The 26,860-nt window shown below is 40.7% G+C and overlaps 4 protein-coding genes across 18 annotated transcripts in view; all 4 read right to left on the reverse strand.

The window, feature by feature from the left end:
- LOC126943908 (metallothionein-1E) overlaps positions 1-26,860 on the reverse strand; it is a 339,166-nt gene that overhangs the window by 162,259 nt on the left and 150,047 nt on the right. The window lies entirely within an intron of this gene.
- The window catches only part of LOC126943900 (metallothionein-2), an 894,508-nt gene that overhangs the window by 144,784 nt on the left and 722,864 nt on the right, over positions 1-26,860 (reverse strand). The gene's annotated exons all lie outside the window — the stretch shown is intronic.
- The window catches only part of MT3 (metallothionein 3), an 892,117-nt gene that overhangs the window by 123,648 nt on the left and 741,609 nt on the right, over positions 1-26,860 (reverse strand). The window lies entirely within an intron of this gene.
- OGFOD1 (2-oxoglutarate and iron dependent oxygenase domain containing 1) lies at positions 272-26,803 on the reverse strand. Of its 2 annotated transcripts, none has more exons than XM_050772992.1 (13): positions 26,539-26,803; positions 24,879-25,024; positions 19,331-19,377; positions 14,979-15,079; positions 11,359-11,475; positions 10,648-10,739; positions 10,321-10,449; positions 9,263-9,376; positions 7,165-7,244; positions 6,459-6,760; positions 2,132-2,254; positions 1,512-1,570; positions 272-1,031 (listed from the first exon to the last, which is right to left on the reverse strand). In XM_050772992.1, the coding sequence occupies exons 1-13, from the start codon at positions 26,690-26,692 to the stop codon at positions 870-872; spliced, it is 1,626 nt and encodes a 541-aa protein (XP_050628949.1). In that variant the 5' UTR covers positions 26,693-26,803; the 3' UTR covers positions 272-869. The 2 variants fall into 2 exon arrangements, with proteins under 2 accessions (XP_050628949.1, XP_050628950.1); XM_050772993.1 differs by lacking the exon at positions 26,539-26,803 and adding an exon at positions 25,757-25,945.

Genomic DNA, 26,860 nt, shown 5'->3' on the forward strand with positions numbered 1-26,860 from the left:
CCTCTGCCTCCTGGGTTCAAGCAATTCTCCTGCCCCAGTCTTCTGAGTCGCTGGGATTACAGGAATGTGCCACCAACCCCAGCTAATTTTGTATTTTTAGTAGAGACGGGATTTCTCCATGTTGGTCAGGCTGGTCTTGAACTCCCGACCTCAGGTGATCCGCCTGCCTTGGCCTCCCAAAGTGCTGGGATCACAGGCATGAGCCACCATGCCTGGCTGCAATAACTTACGAGTTTTTCTAAAAAAACCGAAACGCTGGAAACATGGATGAATCATAAAGACTTTATGCTAAGTGAAACCAGTTACAAAAGGACAAATACTGAATGATTCCACTGATATGAGAAATATGAGTAGTGAAGTTGATGACAGAGACAAAAAGTATGGCTGTTGCTAGGGGAAGGGGGGTGGGGAGTTATTGTTCAATGGGCACAGAATTTGGGAAGATGGAAAAGTTCTGGTGATGGATGATGGTGATGGCTGGACAAGGGGAATGTACTTAATCCACTGAATTGCATATTTAAAAATGGGTAAGCTGGTCAATTTTATGTTATAAATATTTTACCTCAATAAAAAAAAAGATTGAAGTTAAAAATTCACTGAATAAGCCAATATGGAAAAAGAAGGACTCAATGTTTTAGAAAAGCCAACTTTTTTTTTTTTTTTTTTTTTTTTTAAATCAAGAGATATGTAGCTCCAAGCTCAAGGTCTTGGTTGAGGACAGTCATTATGAGTCCTAGTAAAAGACAACCAGTTTTAAGAACACTGTCAGGCAAGCTACCATGTAGCTCTCCTTGACTCCATGCTTAGCTCTTCCAGGCTTCCCAGTACTGACGAAGGGTCACGTTTTTGTTCAGCTTTGTCCAGTGCTATCATTCATAATATATGAATGAAAAGTCCCAGAAACCTGTTCTGTTTGGGAAGGTTTTCTTTTGTTCCAGGCTTCGGTGGTTAATATGCTTGACAAATTTCAGAGTCTCTCTATCTCTGTAGACCAATGCCAAAGAATTGTTTTCTGGATTCACTGTTAGCAGCTGAAAAAGAAAAATACAATGACACATCAGAACATAGAACTTATTCTCAACTCTTGGATGATTAACCATGGAACAGATGGTTTCCATACCAAGCACTTAATCTGGGGATAGAGGGGTCCTCTGAATGAACCTTTACTAGGGGTGGCTGTCAAGCCATTTTCCAACAAGCCCTATTCCAGCATATACCTAGAAAGGTACTTACCTATTACATTTATTTCTTATACATTGTAAGATTTGTGGCAATGCACAAGGCTCTTAATTTGGAATTTCTCAGGAGGGTAAAATAAATACTTACTGAGTATCCTTTAGCATCTTTATTCCATGTTGAGTATTTTCTACTAGAAATTAGAACCATTGTCTGGCAGACCAACAGATTTATTAGCTAAAGATATTGGTAAAAGGTCATAAAAATTGGGTCTTTGAAAAATGAAAGCATTCTGAATAACTAAAAAGGATAGTTTGCTATCAGAAGAAACTTACCTCTTCATCTTCACCTTTGGCAATGTAAGAAGTAAAACCACCATATTCTGGCTCCCAGCCTTACAAGAGAAAAACAAATAGCATTCAGAAAGCCCTCATTGCAAGAGTTGCATCATCTGTTTAAATCACTGATCCCATGCTGCTTAACAGTGGGCAATCTGGGAGTTCAGCAGTAACTGGTTCTATGACTTATGAGCTTGAACTTATTATCATCTAGTTTGTCATGGATTCCCTTCCCCTAAATGCCTAATTTCCTGAGACAGTTGAACTGAAATGCAGACTTATTTCAAAAAACTTTGAATAAGAAAATTAAGAGAGAATTAAATGCTAAATATTTTCCCAGAAAGGCAATTACATAAAATCTATAGATCTGGGAGCACACTTAAGGGAAAATTATGGCATGGTCCATCTCCCCATTCCCTAGTCACAGATATAAATCCTATTTTGAACTGGGAGACTGGAACTCATGACCCCTAAAATCCCTTCGACTTTGAGATCCCGTGATCTGAGATTCTGAACTAGGCAAATTACTTATGAATTGGTTCAGCTGGAAAGGGTCCCTCAGAAGAGACTGCCCCTCCTATGGGGAATAAGTCACTGCTTGCTTTCCACTCTCTTACCTTCACAGCCACAGTAGAGAATTAAGTCTAGGGCAAATTCAGCCTTGCTATGGTCATGAATTAAAGTGTAGTGACCGGTCTTCCAACGCCTCAGTTCCCCTTGGCATGTGGGGACACTTGATTCTAAGAAGGAAGAAAAAAGAAGGATGAGCAACTTTAAAAAATAACCTTGATAGAACTGTTAGATTGTAAGGGAATGATAATTAGGAATGATACAGCAATACAGGGAAACCATTCCTTTCAAACCTTTGATTGAAGTGCTATTCTACCAATCCAGCCTTATAAAAGATTGTCAGAAATTACCAGCTCTATTTTGGGGTAAAAAAGTTGAATTTTGGGCTGGGCACGGTGGCTTATGTCTGTAATCCCAGCACTTTGGGAGGCCGAGGCAGGCGGATCACCTGAGGTCAGAAGTTCGAGACCAGCCTGACCAACATGGAGAAAACCTGACTCTACTACAAATATAAAATTAGCCAGGCGTGGTGGTGCATGCCTGTAATCCCAGCTACCCGGGAGGCTAAGGCAAGAGGATTGCTTGAACCCAGGAGGCAGAGGTTGTGGTGAGCTGAAATTGTGCCATTGCACTCCAGCCTGGGCAACAAGAGCAAAACTCCATCTCACAAAAAAAAAAAAAGTTGAAGTTTGATTTCTCTCTATAATAATAAATTTCAGATGGAAAAGAAGTCTAGTTGCAAAAAATATATATATAAAAAAAACCATGATTATTATTTTATCTAACCTTAGCGATTTCTCAGCATGTTATTACCTAAAGTAGAAACCAGGAAAGGCAAAGATAGACCTGATTACTAAAATATTTTATAAAATTTAAACCATGCTGAACAAAATTAAAAAATAAACTATTACAACCTGTTAAACAGAAGGTTAATACTCCTCTGAGGCAGGCAGATCACCTGAGGTCAGGAGTTCAAGACCAGCCTGGCCAATATGGCAAAACCCCGTTTCTACTAAAAAATATGATAATAGTAGCTGGGCATGGTGGCGTGTGCCTGTAATCCCAGCTACTTAGGAGGCTGAGGCATAAGAATCGCTTGAACCTGGGAAGCAGAGGTTGCAGTGAGCTGGTATCACGCCACTGTACTCCAGCCTGGGTGACAGAGCAAGATTCTACCTCAGAAAAAAAAAAAGGTTAATACTCCTATATGTAACTTTTTTTTTTTTAATAACTGATAAAATGACAAAAATCCCAAAGGAAAATACACTGAGGTAATGACAGGCAACTCATGAAAAAAAATCAAGTAACCAATAGGGAAAAATATACAACCATGCACCATTAGTCAATGATAGGCAAATGCCATTTTCACCTAAAGAATAAGCAAGTTGGAAAAGAAAATACAAGTTTGCTAGGAAGAATGAAATCATCATCATGTACAATGCTGGTGAGAGTGCAGACTGACACAAGTTTTGGGGAGGGCAATTTGGCAACTGCCTTAAAATTTTGAGCAGTCTTTGATGTATCACCATACTTCTGAGAAGCATTCTGAAGACACAATGGTTGCATTGTTTGTTATGACAGTGAAGAACTGGAAAAAATCTAAATGCTCAACACAGGACTGGTTAAGGTCATCTGATCCAATAGATTGCAGGCATTAAAAATTATACTAGAGAACAGTGTTTTTCAAAACTTTCAGTTGTGGCATACATTCTTGAAATAAAATCTAGAAATGCTATGTTGGAAAGCAGATACATGTAAAACTGCTTTGGTGGGCAGGGCGTGGTGGCTCACTCCTGTAATCCCAGCACTTTGGGAGGCCAGGGTGGGCGGATCATGAGGTCAGGAGATTGAGACCATTCTGGTTAACATGGTGAAACCCCACCTCTACTAAAAATACAAAAAATCAGCTGGGCGTGGTGGTACACACCTATAGTCCCAGCTACTCGGGAGGCTGAGGCAGAATTGCTTGAACCTGGAAGGCGGAGGTTGCAGTGAGCCGAGATCACACCACTGCACTCCAGCCTGGCTGTTGCAAGACTCCATCTCAAACAAACAAACAAACAAACAAAAATCCAAAAAACTGCTTTGGTGGAAGGGTTTCCTAAGTGAGGAGGGTGTATAAACCTGTTCTATCGTTATAAAGGATGTAAAAGGATGAGAAAGAGGTTTATGAACTATTATGTGGAAAAAAGATTACAGAACAATATATATGTTCTGTTTATTATATTAAAATCATATCATTAATCAATATCATTATATCAATAATCATTATTTATTACATTAAAAATACATGTGTAAAAATATACCCCCCATATGTGCATACATGTATATGTCTACATAGCAAAAAAAAAAAAAAAAAAAAACAGTGAAAGGATATATTCCAAATGCTAATATAGCCACTTATAGATGATTATTTTCCTTTTGCTTGTTTTCTAAACATTCTGAAATTGACGTGTTAGTTTTTTAAAAACATCTTAAAGTTATCAGGTCTGTAATGTTATCTCACTAGATGTGCCCCATCTATGCCAGTGTTTAGCACTGCTATCATATGCCCAGCAATTTGATAGTTTTTGCCAAGATTTATAGCTTCTATTCAAGATGGTAAACTTTGTAATCAGTGACGTTTCTCATTCACTTTTGTATTCCCTACTCTGCTTTGGCCCAAGGCCTCTTGTATACAGTAGATGCTCAACAATGGAATAAAGCATCTTTTGGCTGCCCATATAGATTTTATCCTAAGTTGCAGGTTCCCATAAAAATGAAACCAAAAAAGGAATAGAGCTGGACAAGTTTTGGCCAGGTGTGATGGCTCACGCTCATAATCCCTGCACTTTGGCAGGACAAGATGGGAGGATTACTTGAGTCTAGGGGTTCGAGACCAGTCTGGGCAACATGGCAAGATCCCATCTTTACAAAAAAAAAAAAAAAAAATCAAGAAAATTAGCTGGGTGTGGTGGCACATGCCTGTGATCCCAGCTACCTGGGATTACTGAGGCAGGAGGATCGCTTTAGCCCAGGTCAAGGCTGCAGTGAGCTGTGACTGCGCCACTGCACTCCAGCCTGGGTGACAGTGCAAGACCCTGTCTCAAAAAACAAAACAAAATCAAACAGAAGTGGATAAAGTTTTTAAAAAATCCCTTTGAGACTGAGACTCCATGGATACTGAGTCTGGTTCCTCTTAGGGTCTGGGCATAAATGCCAGTATCAATTAACACGGAAAACTAATCTTTCAAAGAAAGGCTACCTTGTGTATTAAAATAGCACAGAAAAAGCCACCTGGGTCTGGTTTTTCTAAATATCTGCAGTGGCCAAAGTGACTGGTCAGTCGGTTTTGGAAGGCCACAGAATGAGTTATGTTGCTTTCAGTTAGCATCTCAAACCACTGATTTTGTTTCCCCAAGTATCCACCCCTTGTCTTTGCTCTCCTAACTGCACAGGGTTTTCAAGAAATCTGAGTGGAAGCAGGGAATGGTAAACTGGGTGACAGATATTCTCATCTGACATAGTAATAAGTGCTGAAACATCTAAGCTGAATTTGTCGCTACTTGGTTAATGGTGCCAGTATTTTCACAGGAGTGTTACCTCTTAAATTTCTTGTATTTCTCTCTTCTCCATATTGGTTGCAGATGATTAAACTTCTACTTGTAATAATTTCCTTCTACTTGTTTGTCCAAATTCAAGCAAGTTTTCTTAGGCTGTTACATTCAGATCTGAGTTTAAATGGCACTCCTCAGAGAGGCTTTTCTAGATCACCTATTTAAGAGGCTACTCAGTCATTTCTTTTTTTTTTTTTTTTTTTTTTGAGTTGTAGTCTCTCTCTGTTGCTCAGGCTGGAGTGCAATGGTGCAATCTCGACTCACTGCAATCTCCTCCTCCCCGGTTCAAGTGATTCTTCCACCGCAGCCTCCTGAGTAGCTTGGATTACAGGCGTTCACCACCATGCCTGGCTAATTTTTTTTTTTTTTTTTGTATTTTTAGTACAGACGGGGTTTTGCCATGTTGGTCAGGCTGGTCTCGAACTCCTGGCCTCAGGTGATCCGCCTGCCTCGGCCTCCTAAAGTGCTGGGATTATAGGCGTGAGCCACGGTGCCCGGCCTACTCAGTCATTTCTTGTCATATAACCCTATTACAATGTTTTGCATAGCACTTATCATTACTTGACGTTTTCTTGTTGTTTGTATATATATTTAATCTCTGTCTTCTTCTACCAGAATGTAAGCTCCCAAAGACCACAGACCTTGTCTGTTTTGTTCTTCAGCTCCCGAAATAGGGCTTAGGGCACAGTAGATGCTCAGTAAATGTTTGTTGAATGAATACATGTTTGAATGGTGAATGGTTAATGGTAAGTGAGGACAAATCCTAACAACAGCTTACCTTTCTTTGTTTCATTTTCCTCTGGCTCTGGGTCTGTCTGGTCATTGTTCTGTTGGCTGTTGTTGCTGATGGCTGTCTGATTATTCTCTGGCTCAGGAGGACTATGGCTAGTCCCTTCTTCAGTGCTATCAGCGGCTTCTTCCTCTTTTTTGTCATTCATCTCTTCTTCCGAAGGGGCCAAGAAATGAAGCTTCAGGCCTGTGAAGTTGGAGAGCAGCAAGAATAGTGCCTCAGAGCGAAATAACTTCATGCACTCCTTCAATATCTCAGGAAGCTTACTCTCCTCAGCTTTCTCATAAAACCTGAAAAACAGCAATGTCAAGTTGTTCAGCAGAGCCACAGATGTAAAATGACTCATGGGATAAAAGCTGATCATTAGCTTTGTACCTCTCTTCCTAAATCTTGGCACAGCTTACTAAAGCACAAGTTATTACAATAGTGAGATTTTCTTAGGATTTGGTTAGGACATCCTGCTACTGGATGTCCCTGAGAACAAAACATCATTAGGGCAAGTGTCCTATTATTGGGTGTGAGCTTTGGTGCATGATTGTATATTTTTTCCTGTTGGTTATTTGACTTTCTTTCATGAATTGCCTGTCATCACCTCAGTGTATTTTTCCTTTAGGCTTTTTGTCATTTTACTAGTTATAAAAAAAAGTTATAGGTGCTGAATGTAGAAGCAAATATCTCAGATGACGGGTTCTACCTTTTGTTAGGGGGACCTCGGCTACTCCATTCCACATCTCCATGCTCCAAGGCCTCACAGACTTTTGCGAATTTCTCAGGCTAGAAAATGAGCAGATAAAGCAGCAGTCAGCAGATCTCCCTATTACCCCACACTGGTTTGGCAGGTACAGCAGCTCTGCCAAACACCAATCTGGCTAATTCCTAAAAGGCGCAGTTGATTGTCATTCCTTTCTTTTCTTTTCTTTTTTTTTTTTTTTTGAGACAGAGTTTCGCTCTTGTTGCCCAGGCTGGAGGGCAATGGCGTGATCTCGGCCCACCACAACCTCCACCTCCTGGGTTCACGCGATTCTCCTGCCTCAGCCTCCCAAGTAGCTGGGATTACAGGCATGCACCACCACGCCTGGCTAATTTTATATTTTTAGTAGAGATGGGGTTTCTCCATGTTGGTCAGGCTGGTCTCGAACTCCCGACCCTCAGGTGATCCATCCGCCTTTGGATTCCCAAAGTGTTGGGAGTTGGCCAGAGCCACCGCGCCTGGCCGACTCTCACTCCTTTCATGCAAGATCCCCTACTCCTGCTGTGGTAAAGCCAGGGTGAAGACTGGATACATCATCGGCTTGCTTTAGTCAAGAGATCTGAGTGCCACTGTGGCTCATTCTCTTAAGTAGTTATACACCTTACGTCAATCTGCTCAACCTCCCAAACTGCTGCGTTTATAAAATGAGGATCATAATACAGACCACAATACAATTCACAAGATGTTGTGAGGATAAAAAAATTAAACTGCATTACAATCAAGGTCATTACCATGACAATCTCTGTATAACAATTCAGATTCTCTAGGCCCCTAATTTAATAACCATTTCAAATTCAGAAAGTTAAGTACGACACAAGGAAGCTGGTTAATCTATTAAAATATTCTCCACAAGAGGCTTTCCATTTATTTGTTTAATGCAGTTTCCCAAGCAGTCCTATCCGTTATAACTGTGTGAAAAAGGAAAGATCCCATAGCATGGTTTAGGTAAACTCAATTGAATAGGGTATTCAGTTTATTTACTATAATACTTCTCAAAATCTTAATATGCTAATGTCAGCTATAAAATTCCTAGAGAGAGACAGGATGTAGAGTCTCTCAACCTTTTTTCTTGGAGGAATAGCTCTTGGGACCATGGTTCCATGGGACCCACTGTAAAGTGCCATGCCAGCAAAAGTTATCTTATTGGCCTTCACAACAACTCTGTGAGAAAGACAAGGCAGGTATGAATTCCAGTTTAACTGAAGACAAAATAAATACCCAGAGTGATTTAGTGATCTGCCCAGGTTAGTAAAACCAGAGCCAGGGCATGAGAATAGGTCTTCTGATTTCTTTTCTTTTTTTTTCTTTTGAGACGGAGTCTTGCTCCATCACCCAGGCTGGAGTGCAATGGCACAATCTCAGCTCACTGCAACCTCTGCCTCCTAGGTTCAAGTGATTCTCCTGTCTCAGTGTTCTGAGTAGCTGGGATTACAGGTACATGCCACCATGCCCGGCTAATTTTTTTTTTTTTTTTTTTTTTTTTTTTTTTTTTTTTTTTAGTAGAGATGGGGTATCACAATGTTGGCCAGGCTGGTCTTGAACTCCTGACCTCAGATGATCTGCCCACCTCGGGTTTACAGCGTGAGTCACTGCGCCCAGCCAGTCTTCTGATTTCTAATCTCTTTCTACTATAACAAGCTGCCTCATCACTGTCAAACGTTCATCAACAGATATTGCTCTATTAGTAATCTATTTTTAAAAGTAATAAGAAGCACCATATTAGATGAATAGAAAGGTAACTACACACAACTCCTTTTCAGGGTGGAAGCTTTTGTGTGTGTGTGTGTGTGTGTGTGTGTGTGTGTGTGTTTAAGACTCTAGAGAACTGAGGAATACCCAAGGGATTCTTAACCCACTAAGCACACCGCTGATACTGTTAGTGTTATCATCATTTCTGTATTTCATTTGAAGATGGGAATGACATAAACATTCTAATCAGGAACAAAACAAAAACTCCCCAGTGATGCCTATGCACCCATTCAGGAAGCAAAACTGCATGCCAAACAAAATATTCAGAACAACATACGCTAAGCCTACCTACCTTAAGAAACTCCTTCAGGAGAATTTCAGAACTTTCTTCAAACTCTTCTTGAATTTGAACTTGGTAATCCATGTCCAGATAAGTAGGGTTGATCCAATCATACAAAATCTCATGCTTATGAAAAGGCAGCAGATGCAAAATGTGAGTTAATAATTCCTATTGCTTTTGCTCTTACATCATTTCACACTAATAAAATACATGCAAATCCTCACTTCATAAGTTTCTCCTATTAAAGTACTGGGAAACTCTGCTTGAGAAAGACACTATCAGGCCGGGCGCGGTGGCTCAAGCCTGGAATCCCAGCACTTTGGGAGGCCGAGACGGGCGGATCACGAGGTCAGGAGATCGAGACCATCCCGGCTAACACGGTGAAATCCCGTCTCTACTAAAAAATACAAAAAACTAGCCGGGCGAAGTGGCGGGTACCTGTAGTCCCAGCTACTCGGGAGGCTGAGGCAGGAGAATGGCTTGTACCCAAGAGGAGGAGCTTGCAGTGAGCTGAGATCCGGCCACTGCACTCCAGCCTGGGTGACAGAGCAAGACTCCGTCTCAAAAAAAAAAAAAAAAAAAAAAAAAGAAAGACACTATCAAAAGTTTACTTAAGAAAAGTGGAGGCCCGCTGCGGTGGCTCACACCTGTAATCCCAGCACGTTGGGAGGCCAAGGTGGGTGGATCATTTGAGGTCAGGAGTTCGAGATCAGCCTGGCCAACATGGTGAAACCCTGTTTCTACTAAAAATACGAAAATTAGCCAGGCATGGTGGTGGGCGCCTGTAATCCCAGCTACTCAGGAGGTTGAGGCAGGAGAATCGCTTGAACCTAGGAGGTGGAGGTTATAGTGAGCCAAGATCGCACCACTGTACTCCAGCCTGGGCAATGGAGCAAGACTCTGTCATAAAAAAAAAAAAAAAAAAAAAAAAGGAAGAAAAAAAGAGAAGTGGAAAGGGACGGGGCAAGCTCAAGGTACAGTTTCATTAAAAGGAACAGCTAATTTTAAAATCGGAGAAACAAATGATATGCTATAACTCCTAAGGTAAGGATATCAGCAATTCTTCTTACATCTTGTGGGATATGAGGGCTCCGAGGTATGGGGGGTTCAAAGTAGTTGGGAGGTCTAGTCAACGATGGACCATGAAACCAGCCACTTATAGACAAACGTGACTTTTCTTCAGACAGGACTTCAGACACCTGAAAGGACAAGCCCAGGAGCACATCAACACGAAGAATAAGGGGGATTACTGCCAATGCACATTAATTTCAGGGTCCTCCATGTTAAGCATTAAAACAACATCGGATAACAAGTCTAACAGGAAGCTGTCATGTTTGGATAATGGGTGATTAAAAAGCATAATCCTTGGTACTCTATTTGTGGCTTACAATCTTTACCTGGTGAAAGGACACAGGAGATACTTCAAAGAAAATCAGTTTGTTCCACGAAGGGATAAGAGACTTGACAATCTGCTTCGGCTGAAAGTGTTCTGCACCAGGAGAGAACACATCCATAAATGTGGTTCATTACCATTAACCACCTCCAGGCTGCCTCATTTTACTCTTGACAATTTCCAAACTTCTGAGGGCATCTTGATGTGCCCTTCAGACCCTGAAATACTGCCCTTTCCATCTGTTTCACTCATACTTGCAAGTCTGACTACGTGGCATCTGTTCTTACTACACCATCCATCTATTATTGAGAAGGGCTGGAATAAGTTCTCAAAGTTTCCTGGAGTCAACTTCTGGTGCTAGACATTCAAAAAAACCTTGACTTTCTGTCAAATGGACTGGTCCTGGCAGATTCATAGCCACAGGCAGCTTTGTATGTACTCTACCCTTCCACAATCAGTATTCAGAAGCTCAGTCTGACTGTTTCTCATCTTAAATGGATTCTAATTGATCTCTGGAGTCATTTTCAAATCTAACTTAAAGAGGTGGTTGTCAGGGCTGGCATTTATTCCCCTTGAGGTAGTCACTATAATAAATAGCTTCCACTTCCTTTGAGGAGTACAGACATTGTAGATAAGAACATGATACTGAATCAACTCAGCTTTAACTCAGAAGTGGCCACTGGTGGTGAAGTGCATGCACTTATACTTATCTTACCATCAATGCTGTACAGGTCCAGGGTACCACCCAGGCTCCTGTCCCAGGGAGGAACCAGGTATAGGATGAAGGCGATCCGGCGCCCTTCCAGCTCATCATCATGGCACAGCAGGGCATCTGCAATAGTTTAATGCACACCTTAGATCCCTGCAGACAGTGACCAGCTGACACCTGACTCTGCATTTAATATCAGTCCATCTGACATTCAACTGTAATGTCCGCTCCAGCTTTAAAGGTCTTCCAGCTTTAAAATGACAATTCTCCTCTTTTATAAGTAAACAAATAAGTCAATACAGAAAATTCTAAAAACTCTAAAGAGCACATAATTAGATAGATCCAGATATAACCATGAACAATATTTTTACATATAATCTTCCAGTATTTTTCCTGCATATATGTATTTACTTTTTTAAAAGAGTAGCATCCAGCAGTAGCTATCTGTGGCCTGCTTTTTAAATTACATGGCAAGTATCTTTCCCTGTCAATATACACACTTGGCATCACTTTTAATGGCTGTAGTTATTCCACTATATGGATTATGAACTTACCTCCTTCCCCCCTTTAATAGATTTCCTATTGTTAATTAAGTTGTTTCTGTTTCTTAGCTATTATAAAGACTAATTTAATGAACATTATTGTACATGGATCTTTTGCACTTGTTCCCATTAATTTCATGAGGGAAACTTCTAAAAGCCATGTCGTGGGGCTAGCAAGATAGGCATCTGTGCAGGCTGAGAGGGAGGGAAGGCTATGGTGAACTGCAACCAATTACACGTGGAGGAATTGTTGCAATAAATGAATAAATACATTGAAGATAATGGGAGCCAGGTTTTTCACTGCTCAAGAATGGAGTTACAAATATGGAAATGCAGAAATCTAGAATGAATCCTGTGGTGTTCAATTGGAACTTGAAGAATCGATGTGAATTCAGTTTCCTATATCTATAGTTTTATATATCTGTATATAGAAATATAGGCCGGGCATGCTGGTGGCTCACGCCTGTGATCCCAGCACTTTGGGAGGCCAAGGCAGGTGGATCATCTGAGGTCAGGGGTTGGAGACCAGCTTGGCCAACATGGCAAAACCCCATCTCTACTAAAAATACAAAAATTAGCAGGGCATGGTAGTACATGCCTGCAATCCCAGCTACTCAGGAGGCTGAGGTAGGAGAATCGCTTGAACCCGGGAGGCAGAGGTTGCAGTGAGCCAAGATCACACCACTGTATTCCAGCCTGGGCAACAGAGCGAGACCCAGTCTAAAAAAAAAAAAAAAAAAGAAATACACTCCAAATGTAAATGTATGTGTGTGCATCCATGTGTATATGTACATGCATACAGATATTCACCACTTCTTCACACTGAAAGGGTCTGGGAGCAGTGACACCCTAATAGCAAAGACACTTAAGAGTCCAGATCTTGATTGTTAAGTATCATTCTTCACTAAAAAGAACCAGGATTCTTTGGAAGAATGGCCAACTCCAGGTCATTCTAGGACCTTGGCATGGAAAATCTTGTTTTGCAGAAAGTAAGAAAAAAAAAAAAAAGAATGATGGGGACATAGCAAAAGGACACAGAAGTCAGTTTGAAGGGGTTCTCCTTGATAAATCAGGGACAGTATGAGCATCAATATAATGACAGTAACTGATAACATGCTCATTACACAAATAGCAATCCATAAATCCATACCAATGTAAACAAATGAATGAATAAATATATCAGGAGAAATGTCTTCTCTAGAGTGGAATGACAATAAATGTAGAGAAATTATTGTTATAAAATCACCATCTGGCAACCTTCATGGTAATAATTTAGCAAGAAACATCAGAGAATGCTAAAATAAGCAAATCAAAATTTGATGAGAAATGGGATATTTACATAATCTTAAAGTATCTCCCCACAAAATACATACCGATAGAGAAAAAGAACAGTGGAAAAACCTGATGTCAGCCACCACGTTAATCAAGTGATCACAGTTAATATCACTAATCATGTGACACACTGAAACCATGCACCACCTGATACAGTGAGAACACAGTATCAATTGTGTAATCCTGCCAAAAACATATGGCCTGAATCTAATCATGAGAAAACACCAGACAATCCCAAACCGAGGAAAGTTTTCCAAAATAACTCATCTGTAAGTCTTCTAAAGCATAAAGATCATGAAAGTCCAGGAAAGATGGAAGGGCTGTTCTAGATTGAGGGACGCTGGAGAGACAATATTATAACTAAATGCAACATGCAATCCTGGACTGGGTCTTTTTGCTATAAAGGACCAAATAATGAAGCCTGCATGGAGCCTGGGGATTAGATAATCCATTGATGTTGAATAAGGCATCAACATTAATTTCCTGATTCTGATGGTTTATGATTATCATGTAGGAGAATGTCCTCGTAGAAATTACTGAAGTATTCAGGGGTCATAGAACATCATGCCAACAACTTACTCTCAAGTAAAACAGGAAAAAATAAATTATTTGTACTATGCTTGCCACTTTTCTGCAAGTCTGAAATTACTTCAAAGTAAAAAAAAAAAAAAAAAAAAAAAAGATACTGGCTGGGTATGGTGGCTCACACATGTAATCCCAGTACTTTGGCAAGGCAGGTGGATCACTTGAGGTCAGGAGTTCAAGACCAGCCTAGTCAACTGGTAGAACTCCCATCTCTACTAAAAATACAAAAATTAGCCAGGCGTTGTGGCATATGCCTGTAATCCCAGCTACGTAGGAGGCTGAGGCAGGAGAATCACTTGAACCCGGGAGGTGGAGGATGCAGTGGGCTGAGATCGTGCCACTGTACTTCAGCCTGGGTGACAGAGGGAGACTCTGTCTCAAAACAAACCAACAAACGAAAAAAACAAAAAAGAAAACAAAAAAGAAAACATGGCAGTAAATGAAGATATCCTATGATCCTATGTATCACCAAGTCATCCTCTAAAAGTTGTGAGCCATCTATACTTCCAGGACAGTGTATGAGAGCACACTCAAATGATTATTTTATTTAGTAAAATTTAAAAAAGAAAAAAACCTTTTCCTTCTGGGTGAAAAACCAAGCTTGTATCCAAAAAAAAAAAAAAAAAACATTTATATGCTCAGAAAGGGAAATGGAAGGATGCACCCCAAACTGGTGACAATGGGTACCTCTGAAGAGAAGAGGGAGCAGGGAGAAGGTGAAGAAGGCTATCATGGTTTTACACTATATACCTACAATATTGATTTTTTTTTTTCCTTTAAGAATGCTTTCACTTATTGCCTTCAAAATAAAAAAGAGAAGGGAAAATAGCATTGAAGGAGATGGTTGTTCCTTAGGAAGTCTAAGAATAGAGTTTATATATCACTCTGAATTTCTTGATATTTTATGTACAGTTGGTGTGTATGTATGTCATGGGGATTTTGCTGAAAATATGGTCAGTAGCTTTCATCATATTCTGAAAGACAACCACTGCTTATGCCTTCCAATAAGGTAGGTATTTCTGTCTATGAACTGGGTCTTTATCAGGAAGATCCGGATGCTTTGCAGGGACATTCAGTTGAATGTTTTGGTGCACAGATACCATCTCTCCATTCATGTTGAATTAAAGCCTTTAAATCTTATAGACACCAGGTCTTTATCTTCCTTACCGGTGAATTCATATTTAGCACAGGACATGTCAATGGTTGATTCCAGGTCAATTTTAGAAATATCAGAAAGCCAGGACCGGAAATCTTCAAACAGAATTTTCCTAGAAATGTAAACAAAAGATAATTTGTTATGCCACAGTGTGGGATCTAGGCCACAACGATTTGGATCTAGGCCACAACTTTTCTTTCCTGGAGATCACATTGTATTCAAGAGATCCATTCTCAGATCACATCTGAGACATTCTGAGAAATGTTTCTCAGTTCAAATTTGCATAGTTTAAGTCTAATGTTCCCAGAAAAATAAATGTAAATCTCTATCTACATTGTTTTTGTTAGTTTTTGTTCTAATGGTTCATGTTTTCTCAGTATTTTCTTTCTCCTAAATTTAAAGTATGCCCTATCAAGGCAGCAGTTTGGCCTTTGTCATAACAACCCATCACACCAATGTTCTAGCCCAAGTTACTGGTTTTCAGACAAGTTTTTCAGCACTAAAATGGAAAGCTCAACTGTTTATATTTTCTTTTCTTTCTTCTTCTTTTTTTTTTTTGAGATAGAGTCCTGCTCTGTTGCCCAGGTTGGGGTACAGTGGTATGATCTCGGCTCATTGCAACCTCTGCCTCCTGGGTTCAAGCGATTTTCCTGCCTCAGTCTCCCGAGTAGCTGGGACTACAGGCGTGCACCACCACGCCTGGCTAATTTTTGTATTTTTAGTAGAGATGGGGTTTTGCCCATGTTGGCCAGGCTGCTCTCCAACTCCTGACCTCAAGTGATCCGCATGGCTCTGCCTCCGAAAGTGCTGGGATTACAGGCGTGAACCACTGCACCTGGCCTCAACTGTTTTTCTTTACACACTTTACTTCACTTCCAATGCCAAATGTGTGGGCTTATCCCCCTACACTGTCCAATTCTCTGACACCAGCTGAGTGTCTTAAAATTCAATTCAATTCTGACACTTTCTACCAGGGGTTAATAAAGGTTAAGGGCTTAGTCCCATGAGACTGCCCCCAGTGTGCCCCCTCCCCCAACCCCACTTCAGATACTGATTACAAGTTCAAGTTGTGACCCATATGCTTCTAACCAAACAGTTATAAACTGGAGGTTCACATTACTGCCTCCTTAGGTTTGATAATTTGCTAGAATAGCTCACAGAACTCAGAATAAGTTTGTTTACTAGATTACCAGTTTATTATAAAAGGATACAACTGAGAAACAGTCAGACAGAAGGGACGTATAGGGTGAGGTATGCGGAAGGGGTGTGGAGTTTCCACACCATGTCCTCCCCAGGTACACCACCCTCCCAGCACTTCCATGGGTTCAGCAATCCTGAACTCCTTTGGTTAGGGTTTTTGATGGAGGCTTCATTACGAAGGAATCATTGATTAGGTGGCTGGCTATTGGTGATTGACTCAACCTCCAACCCCTCTTCCCTTGCAGAAGGTCAGAGAGGTCTGTGCCAGGAATAGAGACCAAGACCAAATATACATTTATTATAAATCACAAGCACTAATACTGGTACCACCATTTAATGAACACTTGGGTGGCACTGTTTTAGAAGATTAAAACAACTTTAAATGGCAATAATGATGAGTGTTGAATTAAATGCATAATAATGAGTATAATTTTTCATAGAAGTTCTGATGCTAACAGGATACCAATAGAAAATGGTGAACGCTTCCATTTACCAGCTAAACTGGCTCTCCATGTAGAAATCTCTTAACACAATTTATAACTCACTCAACCAATCAACTTTGAAATTATGAATTATTACTAACCTTGAGGAATTAAAAACATTTTTAAAAGATTTACATTGGTTCAAATTACGCTTACAAAGATACTTAATATTTTTTTGGATCATCCTACTCCAAATGCACATAACTGAAATTCCCATAAAATAGAACTGTCCTGTTTATAACTAAATATCAAATCTCCAGGTTGATCTCTAAGGTTTCATTATGAAATACCTTTTTGTATTATATACTACTCAAACCAAAAAATTCCATTATCAGCTGTGAACAAGCTTAAAGAACATTCCATAAAATAATTGTGCTCAGTCAGTCCATATAACTTTTAAAGGCAGAGTTGCAAATCATATAAAATGGGTCAGGATAGCAAACTGCTGAACCAGGCTTCAGATAATGTGAGTGAGAAGTATTTCTTCAAGTCGTGATACTTTAAGCAACTAATAGTCTTAAATCCTTTACTGGTAACATCAGCTTTCACAAATTCCAGAAAAAGCTCTTCTACTCATTCTATGAAAGTGTCACAAGGTCGGGCTTATTTTCTGTCATTGTTAGCATTTGTTAATTGTATTCATGAAGGAACTCACAGAACCCAAGTGGGAAATAAAAAGATCAGCTCTCTGTAATGATTAAGGAGTTGCAGCTTGCTCACCATCTGGCTGTAAGCCTTCGGTGTGGAATGTAACTCAGTCCCACATGAAATGCTTAGCAGAGGGGTGTTGTGAACTAAGGAGATAACGCCTTAATGCATGATAATCTTTCTTTAGGGGGAAAAAATCTAAGTAAATATGAAACATAATGTGTTACAGTTAACACACAAGCAATACTTCAGGATTTAGAATAAACTGTGCAAGCTGCCTATAATACATGGAAGTATTGCAGAGAAAAAATATATAATGAGAATAATTTGTATCATATAGATGAAAAACAGCTATTACAAAGCAACATATACTTATTATAGAAACTAGGAAAAAATCCCATGTAAGCAAAAAACTGTTAAAAAAATCTGTATTCCTACTAGCAAGAGTTAAATACTCTATTTTTCCAAATCTTTTACTTTGTACACACAGACACCCAAATGTAGGTGTGTGTATCTCTTTTTAAAATAAGATCGTGTGATGTGAATCCACTGGTCAGAAAAAACAACAAAGCATCAAATTGTGTGTATTATTTTTTTTCTCTTGACAAAAATGTGTTAAGTATCATTATTTTATATATTACTAAGAAAAAAAATGCTGTCAATTAAAGTAGGACACAAAAGTGATTGTGTGAGGCACTAGATCCCAGAGGTGTTAAAATGTTAAAAGTTTCTTAGAATTGAGAAAATAGATAACTACCACATTCATGTGTCAAAACTCGTATGTATCATATTTAATGGTTGTAGAGTTTCCACTTTATGTTTTGTACTATTATGTTTAAATCTCCATGGGCCATAAAATTTGTATATAATTTTTCAATATTATAAACAATATTACAATAAATAATCTTGTATGGAATCTTTGAGCATATCCTTATTTTCTCAGGATAACTCCTTTTTTTTTTTTTTTTTTTGAGATGGAGTCTCGCTGTTGTTGCCCAGGCTGGAGTGCAATGGCTTGATCTCGGCTCAGCCCAACCTCCGCCTCCTGGGTTCAAGCAATTCTCCTGCCTCAGCCTCCCAAGTAGCTGGGATTACAGGCGTGTGCCACCATACCCAGCTAATTTTGTTTTTAGTAGAGATGGGGTTTCTCCATGTTGGTCAGGCTGGTCTCGAACTCCCGACCTCAGGTGATCTACCCGCCTCGGCCTCCCAGAGTGCTGGGATTACAGGCGGGAGACACCGCACCCGGCCCTCAGGATAAATTCTTATAAGTGAAATTATTCTACAAAAAGATATGCATACTTGTAAGGGTTCTGATACATCTTTTAAAACCATCTTCTGGCCGGGTGCGGTGGCTCAAGCCTGTAATTCCAGCACTTTGGGAGGCTGAGACAGGTGGATCACGAGGTCAGGAGATCGAGACCATCCTGGCTAACACGGTGAAACCCCGTCGCTACTAAAAAAAAAAAAAAAACTAGCTGGGCGAGGTGGCGGGCGCCTGTAGTCCCAGCTGCTCGGGAGGCTGAGGCAGGAGAATGGCATAAACCCGGGAGGCGGAGCTTGCAGTGAGCTGAGATCCGGCCACTGCACTCCAGCCTGGGCGACAGAGCGAGACTCCGTCTCAAAAATAAAAAATAAAAAAATAAATAAAACCATCTTCTAAGAAAGACTGCAGCAGTGTATAAAGGTATCTATCTATATCTGTCAACACTAGAGTTTTTATTTTTAATACTTACCAAGCTAATGTGTGAAAAATGGTATCTCCAGTGTTAACTTCTGTTTCCTTGATTACTAACAAGATTGAGCATTTTATCACTCAGAACTTGGGTCTTGGAATCAGACGGACTTAGGTTTGTATGCTAGCTCCCTTAATTTTAAGCTATGTAAACTCAATTTCTTGGTCTCCTTCCTCCTCTACAAAGTGGGTTAACAATGTCAACAAGAATTATATGACATACACAATATTGTAACATTTAAAGCACTTACTACTCTGCCTGGCACATATTTAGTACCCAAAAAATATGATTGTTTACCTTAAAGCAGAGATGTGAGGCTCTCTTCTCTTCTTCAAATCATCAGACTTGATCATGAAAAGAGAGAAAAAAAGGGATTTCCTTCACATAAGAGACACACAAAGGAGAGCTGTTTAGTGAGTGTTCTGGTCCTAGCATTGTCATTAAGAGCCCCGACTCTGAAGCCAGGCTGCTTAGGTTTAATACAGGGCCCCTCCATTGGATGGGTCTGTGACTTGCCAACTTATTACTCTCTGGGTTTATTCATTAAACAAATACTTAAGTTTTTATAGTCTACTTTCTACACCTGTTGAGGGAGATAGACAACAGACACAAAAAGCAGATTAGTATAAAGATGGTGAGAAGTGCATAAGGGAAAAAAAGAAACCCAGGGAAAGAAGAATGGGGAGTGCTCAGCCTGGAGAGTGGTTTGCAATTATAAATAGGTTGGCCAAGGTAGACTTCAGGGAGGTGAAACAAAGACTTGAAGGAGGCTGGAAAGTGTGGCAAGGGAATATCAAGGCACAAAGCATTCAAGGCCCTGAGCATGAAGCATGCCTGGCCTATTCAACCTATTGCAAGAGCAGAGATGGAGAGGGAGGGCAGTAGTAGATGAGGCCAAAAAGGCAATAGTGGGGCTAGGTGCCGTGGCTCACGCCTGTAATCCCAGGACTTTGGGAGGCCAAGGTGGGTGGGTCAGGACTTTGAGACCAGCCCGACCAACAGGGTGAAACCCCGTCCCTACTAAAAATACAAAAATTAGCTGGGCGTAGTGGCCCATGCCTGTAATCCCAGCTACTCAGGAGGTTGAGGCAGGAGAATCATTTTAACCTGGAGGCGGAAGTTGCAGTGAGCCGAGATCTCGTCATTGCACTCCAGCCTGGGCAACAAGAGCAAAACTCCGTACAAAAAAAAAAAAAAAAAAAAGAGTAATAAGGGACTTAAAGCCATTTTAAGTACTTTGGCTTTGACTTAAAGAAATGAGAGGCAGCCGGGCGTGGTGGCTCAAGCCTGTAATCTCAGCACTTTGGGAGGCCGAGACGGGCGGATCACGAGGTCAGGAGATCGAGACCATCCTGGCTAACACGGTGAAACCCCGTCTCTACTAAAAAATACAAAAAGCTAGCCGGGCGAGGTGGCGGGCGCCTGAAGTCCCAGCTACTTGGGAGGCTGAGGCAGGAGAATGGTGTAAACCCGGGAGGCGGAGCTTGCAGTGCGCTGAGATCGGCCACTGCACTGCAGCCTAGGCGACAAAGCGAGACTCCGCCTCAAAAACAAAAAAAAGAAAAGAAATGAGAGGCTTCACCTGATGATTCCTGAAGCAAAGAAAAAAAAAAAAAAAAAAACCAGAGTCATTGGAGTTTTTGAGAAATAACAATTTTAAAGATAATATCTGCCTAACACATAATTATCCACATAATTTCAATTTCTTGAAAGTGTATAATTCACTGGATTTTAGTATATTCACAATGTTGGGCAATCATCAGCACTTCCTAATTTCAGAACTTTTTAGCACTCCAAAAAGAAACCCTTGTGCCCATTTAGGTAGTCATTCCCTCTTCTCTCCTCCCCTCAGCTCCTGGCAACCACTTACCTATTCTGGACATTACACATAAATGGAATCATATAATACATAGCCTTCTGCATCTGACTTCTTCCACTTAACCTAATGTTTTCAAGGTTCATCCATGTTGTGGTAGTATCAGTACGTCATTCTTTTTAATGGCTGAGTTGTATTCCATTCTATGGGTATGCCACATTTTGTTTATTCATTACTTAAATTGTTTCCACTTTTTGGCAATTATAAAGCTGCTATGAACATTTGTGTACAAGTTTTTATGGGAACACATTTTTAATTATCTTGGGCCCATTTACATTTTAAAAAAATACAATGACTTCAGCGACTGTCTAAGCAGGCAACAGTAGAAGGGAAAATGGTTGATACACTAATAGAATAATCCCTGGGAGACACAGAGAGCTTGAGCCTGGTGTTGGCCTTTGGCAGTGAAAGTAGTAAGAAGTGGGCTTCTCTGGATATACAGTGGCATGTCATTTACACTCTAAGAAATTTGTTGTGAGGTGATTTCACCGTTGTTCCAACATCATAGAGTGCATTTACATAAATCTAGATGGTAGAACTTACTATACACCTAGGCTATATGGTATAGCCTATTGTTTCCAGGCTACAAACAACCTGGCATGTTACTCTACTGAATACCACAGGCAATACAATAGGAAGTATTTGTGTATTTAAACATATCTAAATATAGAAAAGGTACAGTAAAAATAGGTGTTACTTTATGGGACCACTATTGTATCTGTTGTTGACAGAAAATGTCATGTGGCCATTGCCTGTATTTTGAAGGTGGAGATAGCAGAGTTTCATGATGGACTGGATATAAGGTGAGAGAGGAATCAAGCATGACCTCCTTTTTGGCCTGAGCCCCCAGAAAGATCAAGCTGCTATTAACTGTGATGGGGAAAACTGCAGGTGGAGCAGATTTAGAGGGAGAAGACCAGAAGTTTAGTTTTGAACTTAAGTGTCAGAAACTCATTAGATATCCAAGAGGAGGCAAAGCCATGAGACCCACAGAAATCTGTGTACCTAGGGAAGGAGGCCAAGCATTAGGATGCAGAGTACTCTATCATTAAGAAGTCAGGTGGAAGAGGAAAACCTAGCAAAGGAAGCTAACAAGAAATGGCCACTGAGGAAGAAGAGAAACCAAGAGAGCATGGTAACTTGAAAGTAAAGTGAAAAAAATGTCTCCAGGAAGAACAGTGATATAGTAGGTCAAATGCTGCTGATGAGCCAAGGAAGAACTGAAAACTGATTATCGGATTTAGTAACATGGAGGTTATGGGTGACCTTGACAAGTGTAGTTTCAGTGCAGTAGTACAAGCAAAAGCCTGATTAAAATGGGCTTACCAGAGACTGACAGGAGAGGAATTGGACACAGTGCAGACAACTCTTATAAGAAATTCTGCTGTCAAGAGAAGCACAGCAATTGGGTGGTAGCAGAAGGGAAAATTAGGTCAAGAACTTTGTTTTTTCTTCTGATAAGAACTAACAGCTTTTTTTCTTTTTGTTATGTTGAAGGGAATGATCCAGAGAAAAAGAAAAACTAATGTAGTTTCCTCAACTGTGAAACAGGTATAGTAATGGGATTGTTTTGAGGATTTAATGAATAAATATAAAGCACTTAGCATGGCATAAATTATGCACTCAATAATGCTTACTTTAAAAAATACAGAATATTGGGCAACTCCTAATGACAGAGTTGGTTGTGGGAGTTGGAAGATGTCAGAGACCCAATTATCAAGTCAATTCATACCACAAGCAAAGAAAAGGGCATGGATGAGGATTAAAGGGGCAGGAGAATGAAACCAGGTTTTACATCTACTGTCAGGGTGAAGAGTTCCTGTCTAACAGAGATTAACAGTAAAAATTATTCATAGTAGTTTCACCAAACTTCCATGTGGATCCAAAGTAATGGCGGCTCCTTTTTTTTTTCAATCACCCAAGGCTCTTTTTATTATTTTGCCTTTTATCTTCCAGTTTTTGTTTCTTTTTTTTTTTTTTGGAGGTGGAGTCTCACTTTGTCACCCAGGCTGGAGTGCAGTGGCGCAATCTCAGCTCACTGCAACCTCCACCACCCGGGTTCAAGCGATTCTCCTGCCTCAGCCTCCTGAGTAGCTGGGATTACAGGTGCGTGCCACCACACCCTGTATTTTTTGTATTTTTAGTATTTTTAGTAGAGATGGGGTTTCTTCATGTTGGTCAGGCTGGTCTCGAACTCCCAACCTCAGGTGATCCACCTGCCTCGGCCTCCCAAAGTGCTGGGATTACAGGCGTGAGTCACTGTACTGGGCCCTCTTCCAGTATATTTAATCTTCCAAATTGCATTAAGTAAAAACTATTTTGATGTTTCAATTTTAGTAATCAGATGCATATGGCCCTAAATCAACAAGAGGCCAAGTGTGTGATAATTACGATAGCAGGCAACTGTGCAACCTTACCATGGAAAGCAGTTTAGTTTTCAGCTTTCTGAATTATTAAGAGTCATATCTTTCATGTATTTATCCTGGTTAATTCAGTCATGTGTATAAGGCCCAAAGACAGAAAGATCTGGGGAAGGTCAGGATATATCCATCTGACCAATCAGCTCTAGCATAGAAGAATAAGAGAGAGAAATTCGTTACTTACTCTCTTATCCCAGATAAAATAAAATGGGAAAATGCAAAAAAAAAAAAAAAAAAAAATCTTCACCTTTTCATTTGTCTTTTTTTTTCTTTTTTTTCCCAACTTGAAGCACAGATGTCCCTGAGGTTTACAAAGGATTTCTAAGAGTGACATCCTCCATGCACTGAAAGATATACCCCCAAACTGGGGAAACCAATGACCTGTATTTCTATACCTAGACTAGGCTGTGTCTTCCAGGGTAGAAAAACCAACCTTAAAAAAAAAACAAAAAAGAGATCGTCTTTTCTGCCCAATTAAACTGTCCACCAAAAAAAAAAAAAAAAAAAAAAAGAATATTAACTCTTTGCCCTACTGCAATGTAGACCATACTGTAATATAGCAAGCCACCTGAAACAAAAACATGAACTCAAAAGTTTATTTTATTTCAAGATGGAATTTTGCTCTTGTTGCCTAGGCTGGAGTGCAATGATGTGATCTCGGCTCACTACAACCTCCACCTCCCGGGTTCAAGCAATTCTCCTGCCTCAGCCTCCCAAGTAGCTGGGATTAAAGGTGTGTGCCACCACACCCAGAAAATTTTTGTATTTTTAGTAGAGACAGGGTTTCACCATGTTGGCCAGCCTGGTCTCGAACTCCTGACCTCAGGTGATCTACCCGCCTTGGCCTCTCAAAAGTTCTGGGATTACAGGCATGCACCACTGCACCCAGCCCGAACTCAAAATCTTAAATGGCAATTGTCTCCCAACGTACAACTCTCTTCATCATCATACCACTTACCCACATGTACTTAATCCCTTTGTTTATACATATTCACTCATCGGCTTAATTTGTTTCTTCACTATCTCTATCACCATCACCTTCACCCCTATTATCACTTCTGGCCTGAGCAACTGGAAAGATCAAGTTGCTATTAACTGTGATGGGGAAACTGCAGGTGGAGCAAATTTAGAGAAGACCAGGAGTTTAGTTTTGGACTCAAGAGTCAGACACTTACTAGACATCCAAGAGGAGGCAAGGCCATGAGACCCATAGAAATCTGTGTACCTGGGGAAGACATTATCACTTTCCCCATGCTGCAGATGAGGAAACTGAGAAGTCTTTGAGAGTACAGAGCCTGCACTTAAAACACTAGATTTTGAAGTCTTACAGGACAGGCACTGTCTAAGGCTTCCATATAATAATTACAGCACTTAACATATAGTTAACATTCAGTAAGCTTGGTTAAATGAAGGCATGCTCTTAACAATGTCAGTGCAAGGACCCTTCAAGGCAAACCCATCCTAAAACCTCAAGGCAAAAGGTATTGAATGATTTCAGAGACAGTGAATTTCTGAGCTGGAAGAGTTAATGTGGCAGGGGAATAAATACCTGCTGGAACTTATATAAATCATTATACTTCTCATGGAAGTCCAAGTTCATCAGTTCCTTCTGAAGCCCTTCCAAGAAGTCTTGGCTTTGGATGAAGTTTGGGATCACGCAGTGAAGAAAAGGGTCCATGTCCATGACAATGACTTCTGTTGGAAGGAAAATATTATCTATGGCTTTTTTCCTTTTGTATTTTTGACCCCCAAGTAACACAGCACCGCTAATACGAAAGGGGATGGTCATGAATTTTGGGGAACCTAATACTTAAAGTCTAAGATTTGGGGAAAATATCATAAGCTCTGACCTTTCTTCTTTACCCATGAAATACTACTTTTTAAATACACTATGGTTACAACACAGTCCTTGAGATGAGTGATGGGTGATGTCACTAAATCAAGGTTCCTACTCTTTTTTAAAAATGTGTTTCAATGATTACATATTGAATTGAATGTATTTTAGATTCTTAATTCATTTCCCTCAAACTTTGGGTAGCATGTTAAATGAGAGTAGCAATACTGGCCAACAGTTTCCCTGCTTTTTCTTTTCCTAAGTTATTGTCAGAGGCATTTACTACCTACTGTACTTAAAAAAAAAAAAAAAAAAAAAAAAAATTCAGGTCAATTCAGGCATAACCGCCTCTAATTCCTTGATTTCTACCCCAACATTTACCCGCTGCTTCCAGCTGGCTAGATCCCCATCCTGTAATCATCAGCACCACCTACCATGTCCCAGGCCCATTATCTCATTTAATCTTTTCAACAGCTCTGAGGGAGACATTATCACTCTCTCCATCCTACAGATGTAGAAACTGAGAGAACAGAGCCTGCACTTTAACACTACGCCATCGTTTTCTATGGGCATCCAGCCTACCCAGGACTCACCTCTTCAAAGCACTTGACAACGAAAGAGAAATTACGGCAAACTCTAGAAGGGGATGCCTGGCGCATGAAGCAGAGCTCTGAACACATAAGGTGATATTTAAAACTGAGGCTGGAATCGTTCAACGTAGGCTCCTTTCCTTGGTCAACGCGCGTTTATTTTCATACAACATGGAGTCAAACTACAGGCGCGTAGAGACGAGTACACTAGGGAGCCGAGCTGGCAGCTCGCCACAAATGCCCTGGCTAGACTCTCCTGGGACAGCCGAGCAACGCCCTTGCAGGAGAAATGACATCAGCTACTCCCGTATTTGTCCAGATGTGTATTGGCCCTTACTCAGGGAAACATTTACTGAAGCTTGCAAGCATTAGTGTATTGCTCCCATTCACAGACTTTCTGACGTAAATACTATGAACTATCCCATTTTACTTAGGAAGCAACTGAAGTTCAATAAGGTTAATTCCATTGCCCGGCGACGCGCAATCAGGGGAGAGGATTCTAACTCAGTAATCTGTGACTCCAGAATGCAACTATCACTTGCATACCCTCTGCTTCCCAAAACTCTCCGGCCTCCATTTCTCCCTTTTCTCACATTTCTAAATTCAAACCGAATTTGGAGTGAAAGGGAGCAGCAGCCGAGGCAGGAGGATACAAGGTGGTCAAAGTCCTCCAAGAGCGTCTTCCCTGGCGGCCCCGCTACCCAGGGCTGCGCGCGAGTCCCAGGGCTTTTTCAGAGGTCCCCAGACCCCTGCGTGGCGGCCCCTCCCTGAGAGCACCCGGTTACCGTGACTGAACGGCGTCCTGCGGCTCCAGGCCTCAGCCACCTGCTTTTTCAAGGTTTCTTCCATAACAGCGTCCGAAAACTCCGCCATCACCTCCTTCTTTCCCTTTTTTCCCACCCGGGCTGGGCCAGGCTCCGCTGGCCGCTTCCCATTCATCTCCTCCCAAGGTACAGAACCACGCCACACTGATCAAGACGCTACTTTCCTGAGGGGACTACAATTCCCGGCATGCCTCCTTTACTGTGTTTCCAATGGGAATCACCAAAGCAAGAGGAGGCGGAACCTATACCCGGTTTACCAATGGGAGCTCCAGCTATTGCAGCC

Source organism: Macaca thibetana, chromosome 20, assembly GCF_024542745.1.
Source record: "Macaca thibetana thibetana isolate TM-01 chromosome 20, ASM2454274v1, whole genome shotgun sequence".
In the NCBI taxonomy this organism is placed as follows: Eukaryota; Metazoa; Chordata; class Mammalia; order Primates; family Cercopithecidae; genus Macaca; species Macaca thibetana.